The 13125-nt window shown below is 37.6% G+C and overlaps 1 protein-coding gene across 1 annotated transcript in view; it reads right to left on the bottom strand.

Annotated features, from left to right (window-relative positions):
• The window catches only part of myo15aa (myosin XVAa), a 229483-nt gene that overhangs the window by 112115 nt on the left and 104243 nt on the right, over positions 1 to 13125 (bottom strand). The window contains exon 24 of the mRNA XM_071343551.1: positions 11975 to 12059. Coding sequence (XP_071199652.1) covers positions 11975 to 12059 — 85 coding nt within the window. The remainder of the gene's footprint in view (positions 1 to 11974; positions 12060 to 13125) is intronic.

The raw sequence follows: 13125 nt of genomic DNA, 5'->3' as shown, positions 1-13125 counted from the left end.
AGGTCATTATTAACCCCAACTAGAACAGGTCATTATTAACAGGTCATTATTAACCCCAACTAGAACAGGTCATTATTAACAGGTCATTATTAACAGGTCATTATTAACCCTAACTAGAACAGATCATTATTAACAGGTCATTATTAACCCCAATTAGAACAGGTCATTATTAACCCCAACTAGAACAGGTCATTATTAACAGGTCATTATTAACAGGTCATTATTAACCCTAACTAGAACAGGTCATTATTAACAGGTCATTATTAACCCCAACTAGAACAGGTCATTATTAACAGGTCATTATTAACCCCAACTAGAACAGGTCATTATTAACAGGTCATTATTAACCCCAACTAGAACAGGTCATTATTAACAGGTCATTATTAACAGGTCATTATTAACCCCAACTAGAACAGGTCATTATTAACAGGTCATTATTAACAGGTCATTATTAACAGGTCATTATTAAAAGGTCATTATTAACCCCAACTAGAACAGGTCATTATTAACAGGTCATTATTAACAGGTCATTATTAACCCCAACTAGAACAGGTCATTATTAACCCTAACTAGAACAGGTCATTATTAACAGGTCATTATTAACAGGTCATTATTAACCCCAACTAGAACAGGTCATTATTAACAGGTCATTATTAACAGGTCATTATTAACCCCAACTAGAACAGGTCATTATTAACAGGTCATTATTAACCCCAACTAGAACAGGTCATTATTAACCCCAACTAGAACAGGTCATTATTAACCCCAACTAGAACAGGTCATTATTAACAGGTCATTATTAACCCCAACTAGAACAGGTCATTATTAACAGGTCATTATTAACCCCAACTAGAACAGGTCATTATTAACAGGTCATTATTAACCCCAACTAGAACAGGTCATTATTAACAGGTCATTATTAACAGGTCATTATTAACCCTAACTAGAACAGGTCATTATTAACAGGTCATTATTAACAGGTCATTATTAACCCCAACTAGAACAGGTCATTATTAACCCCAACTAGAACAGGTCATTATTAACAGGTCATTATTAACCCCAACTAGAACAGGTCATTATTAACAGGTCATTATTAACAGGTCATTATTAACCCTAACTAGAACAGGTCATTATTAACCCCAACTAGAACAGGTCATTATTAACAGGTCATTATTAACAGGTCATTATTAACCCTAACTAGAACAGGTCATTATTAACCCTAACTAGAACAGGTCATTATTAACAGGTCATTATTAACAGGTCATTATTAACCCCAACTAGAACAGGTCATTATTAACCCTAACTAGAACAGGTCATTATTAACAGGTCATTATTAACAGGTCATTATTAACCCCAACTAGAACAGGTCATTATTAACAGGTCATTATTAACAGGTCATTATTAACCCCAACTAGAACAGGTCATTATTAACAGGTCATTATTAACCCCAACTAGAACAGGTCATTATTAACCCCAACTAGAACAGGTCATTATTAACCCCAACTAGAACAGGTCATTATTAACAGGTCATTATTAACGCTAACTAGAACAGGTCATTATTAATAGGTCATTATTAACAGGTCATTATTAACCCTAACTAGAACAGGTCATTATTAACCCTAACTAGAACAGGTCATTATTAACCCCAACTAGAACAGGTCATTATTAACAGGTCATTATTAACAGGTCATTATTAACCCTAACTAGAACAGGTCATTATTAACCCCAACTAGAACAGGTCATTATTAACAGGTCATTATTAACAGGTCATTATTAACCCCAACTAGAACAGGTCATTATTAACCCTAACTAGAACAGGTCATTATTAACAGGTCATTATTAACCCCAACTAGAACAGGTCATTATTAACAGGTCATTATTAACAGGTCATTATTAACAGGTCATTATTAACCCCAAATAGAACAGGTCATTATTAACAGGTTATTAACAGGTCATTATTAACCCTAACTATAACAGGTCATTATTAACAGGTCATTATTAACCCCAACTAGAACAGGTCATTATTAACAGGTCATTATTAACCCCAACTAGAACAGGTCATTATTAACAGGTCATTATTAACCCCAACTAGAACAGGTCATTATTAACAGGTCATTATTAACCCCAACTAGAACAGGTCATTATTAACAGGTCATTATTAACCCCAACTAGAACAGGTCATTATTAACCCTAACTAGAACAGGTCATTATTAACCCCAACTAGAACAGGTCATTATTAACAGGTCATTATTAACCCCAACTAGAACAGGTCATTATTAACAGGTCATTATTAACCCTAACTAGAACAGGTCATTATTAACCCCAACTAGAACAGGTCATTATTAACAGGTCATTATTAACAGGTCATTATTAACAGGTCATTATTAACCCCAACTAGAACAGGTCATTATTAACAGGTCATTATTAACAGGTCATTATTAACCCCAACTAGAACAGGTCATTATTAACAGGTCATTATTAACCCCAACTAGAACAGGTCATTATTAACAGGTCATTATTAACCCCAACTAGAACAGGTCATTATTAACCCCAACTAGAACAGGTCATTATTAACCCTAACTAGAACAGGTCATTATTAACAGGTCATTATTAACCCCAACTAGAACAGGTCATTATTAACAGGTCATTATTAACCCTAACTAGAACAGGTCATTATTAACCCTAACTAGAACAGGTCATTATTAACAGGTCATTATTAACCCCAACTAGAACAGGTCATTATTAACAGGTCATTATTAACCCTAACTAGAACAGGTCATTATTAACCCCAACTAGAACAGGTCATTATTAACCCTAACTAGAACAGGTCATTATTAACCCCAACTAGAACAGGTCATTATTAACAGGTCATTATTAACCCCAACTAGAACAGGTCATTATTAACAGGTCATTATTAACCCTAACTAGAACAGGTCATTATTAACAGGTCATTATTAACAGGTCATTATTAACCCCAACTAGAACAGGTCATTATTAACAGGTCATTATTAACCCTAACTAGAACAGGTCATTATTAACCCCAACTAGAACAGGTCATTATTAACAGGTCATTATTAACAGGTCATTATTAACCCCAACTAGAACAGGTCATTATTAACCCTAACTAGAACAGGTCATTATTAACAGGTCATTATTAACAGGTCATTATTAACAGGTCATTATTAACCCCAACTAGAACAGGTCATTATTAACAGGTCATTATTAACAGGTCATTATTAACCCTAACTAGAACAGGTCATTATTACCCCCAACTAGAACAGGTCATTATTAACAGGTCATTATTAACCCCAACTAGAACAGGTCATTATTAACAGGTCATTATTAACAGGTCATTATTAACAGGTCATTATTAACAGGTCATTATTAACAGGTCATTATTAACCCCAACTAGAACAGGTCATTATTAACAGGTCATTATTAACAGGTCATTATTAACCCTAACTAGAACAGGTCATTATTAACAGGTCATTATTAACCCCAACTAGAACAGGTCATTATTAACAGGTCATTATTAACAGGTCATTATTAACAGGTCATTATTAACCCTAACTAGAACAGATCATTATTAACAGGTCATTATTAACCCCAATTAGAACAGGTCATTATTAACCCTAACTAGAACAGGTCATTATTAACAGGTCATTATTAACCCCAACTAGAACAGGTCATTATTAACAGGTCATTATTAACCCCGACTAGAACAGGTCATTATTAACAGGTCATTATTAACAGGTCATTATTAACCCTAACTAGAACAGGTCATTATTAACCCCAACTAGAACAGGTCATTATTAACAGGTCATTATTAACAGGTCATTATTAACCCCAACTAGAACAGGTCATTTTACCCCAACTAGAACAGGTCATTATTAACAGGTCATTATTAACAGGTCATTATTAACCCTAACTAGAACAGGTCATTATTAACCCCAACTAGAACAGGTCATTATTAACAGGTCATTACTAACAGGTCATTATTAACCCCAACTAGAACAGGTCATTATTAACCCTAACTAGAACAGGTCATTATTAACAGGTCATTATTAACCCCAACTAGAACAGGTCATTATTAACAGGTCATTATTAACAGGTCATTATTAACAGGTCATTATTAACCCCAACTAGAACAGGTCATTATTAACAGGTCATTATTAACAGGTCATTATTAACCCTAACTATAACAGGTCATTATTAACAGGTCATTATTAACCCCAACTAGAACAGGTCATTATTAACAGGTCATTATTAACCCCAACTAGAACAGGTCATTATTAACAGGTCATTATTAACCCCAACTAGAACAGGTCATTATTAACAGGTCATTATTAACCCCAACTAGAACAGGTCATTATTAACAGGTCATTATTAACCCCAACTAGAACAGGTCATTATTAACCCTAACTAGAACAGGTCATTATTAACCCCAACTAGAACAGGTCATTATTAACAGGTCATTATTAACCCCAACTAGAACAGGTCATTATTAACAGGTCATTATTAACCCTAACTAGAACAGGTCATTATTAACCCCAACTAGAACAGGTCATTATTAACCCCAACTAGAACAGGTCATTATTAACAGGTCATTATTAACAGGTCATTATTAACCCCAACTAGAACAGGTCATTATTAACAGGTCATTATTAACAGGTCATTATTAACCCCAACTAGAACAGGTCATTATTAACAGGTCATTATTAACCCCAACTAGAACAGGTCATTATTAACAGGTCATTATTAACCCCAACTAGAACAGGTCATTATTAACCCCAACTAGAACAGGTCATTATTAACCCTAACTAGAACAGGTCATTATTAACAGGTCATTATTAACCCCAACTAGAACAGGTCATTATTAACAGGTCATTATTAACCCTAACTAGAACAGGTCATTATTAACCCTAACTAGAACAGGTCATTATTAACAGGTCATTATTAACCCCAACTAGAACAGGTCATTATTAACAGGTCATTATTAACCCTAACTAGAACAGGTCATTATTAACCCCAACTAGAACAGGTCATTATTAACCCTAACTAGAACAGGTCATTATTAACCCCAACTAGAACAGGTCATTATTAACAGGTCATTATTAACCCCAACTAGAACAGGTCATTATTAACAGGTCATTATTAACCCTAACTAGAACAGGTCATTATTAACAGGTCATTATTAACAGGTCATTATTAACCCCAACTAGAACAGGTCATTATTAACAGGTCATTATTAACCCTAACTAGAACAGGTCATTATTAACCCCAACTAGAACAGGTCATTATTAACAGGTCATTATTAACAGGTCATTATTAACCCCAACTAGAACAGGTCATTATTAACCCTAACTAGAACAGGTCATTATTAACAGGTCATTATTAACAGGTCATTATTAACAGGTCATTATTAACCCCAACTAGAACAGGTCATTATTAACAGGTCATTATTAACAGGTCATTATTAACCCTAACTAGAACAGGTCATTATTACCCCCAACTAGAACAGGTCATTATTAACAGGTCATTATTAACCCCAACTAGAACAGGTCATTATTAACAGGTCATTATTAACAGGTCATTATTAACAGGTCATTATTAACAGGTCATTATTAACAGGTCATTATTAACCCCAACTAGAACAGGTCATTATTAACAGGTCATTATTAACAGGTCATTATTAACCCTAACTAGAACAGGTCATTATTAACAGGTCATTATTAACCCCAACTAGAACAGGTCATTATTAACAGGTCATTATTAACAGGTCATTATTAACAGGTCATTATTAACCCTAACTAGAACAGATCATTATTAACAGGTCATTATTAACCCCAATTAGAACAGGTCATTATTAACCCTAACTAGAACAGGTCATTATTAACAGGTCATTATTAACCCCAACTAGAACAGGTCATTATTAACAGGTCATTATTAACCCCGACTAGAACAGGTCATTATTAACAGGTCATTATTAACAGGTCATTATTAACCCCAACTAGAACAGGTCATTATTAACAGGTCATTATTAACCCTAACTAGAACAGGTCATTATTAACAGGTCATTATTAACCCCAACTAGAACAGGTCATTATTAACAGGTCATTATTAACAGGTCATTATTAACAGGTCATTATTAACCCTAACTAGAACAGGTCATTAGTAACAGGTCATTATTAACCCCAACTAGAACAGGTCATTATTAACAGGTCATTATTAACCCCAACTAGAACAGGTCATTATTAACCCTAACTAGAACAGGTCATTATTAACCCCAACTAGAACAGGTCATTATTAACAGGTCATTATTAACCCCAACTAGAACAGGTCATTATTAACAGGTCATTATTAACCCTAACTAGAACAGGTCATTATTAACCCCAACTAGAACAGGTCATTATTAACAGGTCATTATTAACAGGTCATTATTAACAGGTCATTATTAACCCCAACTAGAACAGGTCATTATTAACAGGTCATTATTAACAGGTCATTATTAACCCCAACTAGAACAGGTCATTATTAACAGGTCATTATTAACCCCAACTAGAACAGGTCATTATTAACAGGTCATTATTAACCCCAACTAGAACAGGTCATTATTAACCCCAACTAGAACAGGTCATTATTAACCCTAACTAGAACAGGTCATTATTAACAGGTCATTATTAACCCCAACTAGAACAGGTCATTATTAACAGGTCATTATTAACCCTAACTAGAACAGGTCATTATTAACCCTAACTAGAACAGGTCATTATTAACAGGTCATTATTAACCCCAACTAGAACAGGTCATTATTAACAGGTCATTATTAACCCTAACTAGAACAGGTCATTATTAACCCCAACTAGAACAGGTCATTATTAACCCTAACTAGAACAGGTCATTATTAACCCCAACTAGAACAGGTCATTATTAACAGGTCATTATTAACCCCAACTAGAACAGGTCATTATTAACAGGTCATTATTAACCCTAACTAGAACAGGTCATTATTAACAGGTCATTATTAACAGGTCATTATTAACCCCAACTAGAACAGGTCATTATTAACAGGTCATTATTAACCCTAACTAGAACAGGTCATTATTAACCCCAACTAGAACAGGTCATTATTAACAGGTCATTATTAACAGGTCATTATTAACCCCAACTAGAACAGGTCATTATTAACCCTAACTAGAACAGGTCATTATTAACAGGTCATTATTAACAGGTCATTATTAACAGGTCATTATTAACCCCAACTAGAACAGGTCATTATTAACAGGTCATTATTAACAGGTCATTATTAACCCTAACTAGAACAGGTCATTATTACCCCCAACTAGAACAGGTCATTATTAACAGGTCATTATTAACCCCAACTAGAACAGGTCATTATTAACAGGTCATTATTAACAGGTCATTATTAACAGGTCATTATTAACAGGTCATTATTAACAGGTCATTATTAACCCCAACTAGAACAGGTCATTATTAACAGGTCATTATTAACAGGTCATTATTAACCCTAACTAGAACAGGTCATTATTAACAGGTCATTATTAACCCCAACTAGAACAGGTCATTATTAACAGGTCATTATTAACAGGTCATTATTAACAGGTCATTATTAACCCTAACTAGAACAGATCATTATTAACAGGTCATTATTAACCCCAATTAGAACAGGTCATTATTAACCCTAACTAGAACAGGTCATTATTAACAGGTCATTATTAACCCCAACTAGAACAGGTCATTATTAACAGGTCATTATTAACCCCGACTAGAACAGGTCATTATTAACAGGTCATTATTAACAGGTCATTATTAACCCTAACTAGAACAGGTCATTATTAACCCCAACTAGAACAGGTCATTATTAACAGGTCATTATTAACAGGTCATTATTAACCCCAACTAGAACAGGTCATTATTAACCCCAACTAGAACAGGTCATTATTAACAGGTCATTATTAACAGGTCATTATTAACCCTAACTAGAACAGGTCATTATTAACCCCAACTAGAACAGGTCATTATTAACAGGTCATTATTAACAGGTCATTATTAACCCCAACTAGAACAGGTCATTATTAACCCTAACTAGAACAGGTCATTATTAACAGGTCATTATTAACCCCAACTAGAACAGGTCATTATTAACAGGTCATTATTAACAGGTCATTATTAACAGGTCATTATTAACCCCAACTAGAACAGGTCATTATTAACAGGTCATTATTAACAGGTCATTATTAACCCTAACTATAACAGGTCATTATTAACAGGTCATTATTAACCCCAACTAGAACAGGTCATTATTAACAGGTCATTATTAACCCCAACTAGAACAGGTCATTATTAACAGGTCATTATTAACCCCAACTAGAACAGGTCATTATTAACAGGTCATTATTAACCCCAACTAGAACAGGTCATTATTAACAGGTCATTATTAACCCCAACTAGAACAGGTCATTATTAACCCTAACTAGAACAGGTCATTATTAACCCCAACTAGAACAGGTCATTATTAACAGGTCATTATTAACCCCAACTAGAACAGGTCATTATTAACAGGTCATTATTAACCCTAACTAGAACAGGTCATTATTAACCCCAACTAGAACAGGTCATTATTAACCCCAACTAGAACAGGTCATTATTAACAGGTCATTATTAACAGGTCATTATTAACCCCAACTAGAACAGGTCATTATTAACAGGTCATTATTAACAGGTCATTATTAACCCCAACTAGAACAGGTCATTATTAACAGGTCATTATTAACCCCAACTAGAACAGGTCATTATTAACAGGTCATTATTAACCCCAACTAGAACAGGTCATTATTAACCCCAACTAGAACAGGTCATTATTAACCCTAACTAGAACAGGTCATTATTAACAGGTCATTATTAACCCCAACTAGAACAGGTCATTATTAACAGGTCATTATTAACCCTAACTAGAACAGGTCATTATTAACCCTAACTAGAACAGGTCATTATTAACAGGTCATTATTAACCCCAACTAGAACAGGTCATTATTAACAGGTCATTATTAACCCTAACTAGAACAGGTCATTATTAACCCCAACTAGAACAGGTCATTATTAACCCTAACTAGAACAGGTCATTATTAACCCCAACTAGAACAGGTCATTATTAACAGGTCATTATTAACCCCAACTAGAACAGGTCATTATTAACAGGTCATTATTAACCCTAACTAGAACAGGTCATTATTAACAGGTCATTATTAACAGGTCATTATTAACCCCAACTAGAACAGGTCATTATTAACAGGTCATTATTAACCCTAACTAGAACAGGTCATTATTAACCCCAACTAGAACAGGTCATTATTAACAGGTCATTATTAACAGGTCATTATTAACCCCAACTAGAACAGGTCATTATTAACCCTAACTAGAACAGGTCATTATTAACAGGTCATTATTAACAGGTCATTATTAACAGGTCATTATTAACCCCAACTAGAACAGGTCATTATTAACAGGTCATTATTAACAGGTCATTATTAACCCTAACTAGAACAGGTCATTATTACCCCCAACTAGAACAGGTCATTATTAACAGGTCATTATTAACCCCAACTAGAACAGGTCATTATTAACAGGTCATTATTAACAGGTCATTATTAACAGGTCATTATTAACAGGTCATTATTAACAGGTCATTATTAACCCCAACTAGAACAGGTCATTATTAACAGGTCATTATTAACAGGTCATTATTAACCCTAACTAGAACAGGTCATTATTAACAGGTCATTATTAACCCCAACTAGAACAGGTCATTATTAACAGGTCATTATTAACAGGTCATTATTAACAGGTCATTATTAACCCTAACTAGAACAGATCATTATTAACAGGTCATTATTAACCCCAATTAGAACAGGTCATTATTAACCCTAACTAGAACAGGTCATTATTAACAGGTCATTATTAACCCCAACTAGAACAGGTCATTATTAACAGGTCATTATTAACCCCGACTAGAACAGGTCATTATTAACAGGTCATTATTAACAGGTCATTATTAACCCCAACTAGAACAGGTCATTATTAACAGGTCATTATTAACCCTAACTAGAACAGGTCATTATTAACAGGTCATTATTAACCCCAACTAGAACAGGTCATTATTAACAGGTCATTATTAACAGGTCATTATTAACAGGTCATTATTAACCCTAACTAGAACAGGTCATTAGTAACAGGTCATTATTAACCCTAACTAGAACAGGTAATGTATTGTATTATGTTGTGTATTGTGTGTTGTGTATTGTGTGTAATGTCGTGTATTGTGTGTTTTGTATTGTGTGTAAAGGTGTGTACTGTGTTGTGTATTGTGTGTAATGTTGTGACTGTGGTGTGTATTGTTTGTAATGGTGTGTACTGTGGTGTGTACTGTGGTGTGTATTGTGTGTACTGTTGTGTATTGTTTGTTGTGTATTGTGTGTACTGTTGTGTACTGTGTTGTGTATTGTGTGTAATATTGTGCACTTTGTTGTGTATTGTGTGTAATGTTGTGACCGTGGTGTGTATTGTGTGTACTGTTGTGTACTGTGGTGTGTATTCTGTGTACTGTTGTGTACTGTGTTGTGTATTGTGTGTAATGCTGTGTAGTGTGTTGTGTGCAATGGTGTGTATTGTGTGTAATGTGTGTTGTGGTGTGTACTGTGGTGTGTTGTGTATTGTGTGTAATGTTGTGTACTGTGTTGTGTGTAATGGTGTGTATTGTGGGTTGTGTATGGTGTGTAATGTTGTGTAGTGTGTGTTGTGTATTGTGTGTAATGTTGTGTAGTGTGTGTTGTGTATTGTGTGTAATGTTGTGTACTGTGTTGTGTGCAATGTTGTGTATTGTGTGTAATGTTGTGTATTGTGTGTAATGTTGTGTAGTGTGTGTTGTGTTGTGTACTGTGTTGTGTGTAATGTTGTGAAGTGTGTTGTGTGTAATGTTGTGTAGTGTGTGTTGTGTAGTTTGTGTTAGGTGTTGTGTAGTGTGTGGTGTGTAATGTTGTGCATTGTGTATTGTGTAGTGTGTATTGTGTAGTGTGTATTGTGTAGTGTGTAGTGTGTAGTGTGTGTTGTGTAGTGTGTAGTGTGCATTGTGTAGTGTGTAGTGTGTGTTGTGTAGTGTGTATTGTGTATTGTGTAGTGTGTATTGTGTAGTGTGTAGTGTGTAGTGTGTAATGTTGTGCATTGTGTATTGTGTAGTGTGTATTGTGTAGTGTGTATTGTGTAGTGTGTAGTGTGTAGTGTGTGTTGTGTAGTGTGTAGTGTGCATTGTGTAGTGTGTAGTGTGTAGTGTGTAGTGTGCATTGTGTAGTGTGTAGTGTGTAGTGTGTAGTGTATAGTGTGTAGTGTGTAGTGTGCATTGTGTAGTGTGTAGTGTGTAGTGTGTAGTGTTGTGTAGTGTGTAGTGTGTAGTGTGTAGTGTGTAGTGTGCATTGTGTAGTGTGTAGTGTGTAGTGTGTAGTGTTGTGTAGTGTGTAGTGTTGTGTAGTGTGTAGTGTTGTGTAGTGTGTAGTGTGCATTGTGTAGTGTGTAGTGTGTAGTGTGTAGTGTTGTGTAGTGTGTAGTGTTGTGTAGTGTGTAGTGTGTAGTGTGCATTGTGTAGTGTGTAGTGTGTAGTGTGTAGTGTGTAGTGTTGTGTAGTGTGTAGTGTGCATTGTGTAGTGTGTAGTGTGTAGTGTGTAGTGTGTAGTGTGTAGTGTTGTGTAGTGTGTAGTGTTGTGTAGTGTGTAGTGTGTAGTGTGCATTGTGCAGTGTGTAGTGTGTAGTGTGTAGTGTGTAGTGTGTAGTGTATAGTGTGTAGTGTGTAGTGTGTAGTGTGTAGTGTTGTGTAGTGTGTGTTGTACCTTGATGTATCTCTTGTTAGGTGTTGTGTAGTGTGTAGTGTTGTGTAGTGTGTAATGTTGTATAGTGTGTATTGTACCTTGATGTATCTCTTGCGGGTGACGTACATGTGGATGAGAGAACGGAACTTGACCAGACTCTTTCTCATCTTCAAATAACGCTTCCTGGAGGGAGGGGAGGAGGAGGGAGGGAGGGAGGGAGGGAGAGGAGAGGGAGGGAGGGAGGGAGGGAGGGAGGGAGGGAGGGAGGGAGGGAGGGAGGGAGGGAGGGAGGGAGGGAGGGAGGGAGAGGAGAGGAGAGGGAGGGAGGGAGGGAGGGATGGAGGGGAGGAGGGAGGGAGGGAGGGAGGGAGAGGAGAGGGAGGGAGGGAGGGAGGGAGGGAGGGAGGGAGGGAGAGGAGAGGGAGGGAGGGAGGGAGGGAGGGAGAGGGAGAGGGAGGGAGGGAGGGAGGGAGGGAGGGAGGGAGGGAGGGAGGAAGGGAGGGAGGGAGGAGAGGAGAGAGAGGGAGGGAGGGAGGGAGGGAGGGAGGGAGGGAGGGAGGGAGGGAGGGAGGGAGGGAGGAGGGAGGGAGGGAGGGAGGGAGAGGAGAGGGAGGGAGGGAGGGAGGGAGGGAGGGAGGGAGGGAGGGAGGGAGGGAGGGAGGGAGGGAGGGAGGGAGGGGAGGAGGGAGGGAGGGAGGGAGGGAGGGAGGGGAAGGGAGGGAGGGAGGGAGGGAGGGGAGGAGGGAGGGAGGGAGGGAGGGAGGGAGAGGAGAGGGAGGGAGGGAGGGAGGGAGGGGGAGGGGAGGAGGGAGGGAGGGAGGGAGGGAGGGAGGGAGGGAGGGAGGGAGGGGAGGGAGGGAGGGAGGGAGGGAGGGAGGGAGGGAGGGAGGGAGGGAGGGAGGGAGGGAGGGAGGGAGGGAGGGGGAGGGAAGAGAGGAGAGGGAGGAAGGGAGGGAGGGAGGGAAGAGAGGAGAGGGAGGGAGGGAGGGAGGGAGGGAGGGAGGGAGGAGAGGGAGGGAGGGAGGGAGGAGAGGGAGGGAGGGAGGGAGAGAGGAGAGGGAGGGAGGGAGGGAGGGAGGGAGGGAGGGAAGGAGGGAGGGAATGAGAAAGTCAGAGAGAGAGAGAGAGAGAGAGAGAGAGAGAAACTGTAGTGAGGGTGGTTGTGGGTTCTATACCATGTCTGGTAACTGTAGTGAGGGTGGTGGTGGGTTCTATACCCTGTCTGGTAACTGTAGTGAGGGTGGTTGTG

Source organism: Salvelinus alpinus, chromosome 1 (assembly GCF_045679555.1).
Source record: "Salvelinus alpinus chromosome 1, SLU_Salpinus.1, whole genome shotgun sequence".
Classification (NCBI taxonomy): Eukaryota; Metazoa; Chordata; class Actinopteri; order Salmoniformes; family Salmonidae; genus Salvelinus; species Salvelinus alpinus.
Note: the sequence above shows the minus strand (reverse complement) of the source record. Positions and strands in the feature narration are given on the sequence as shown.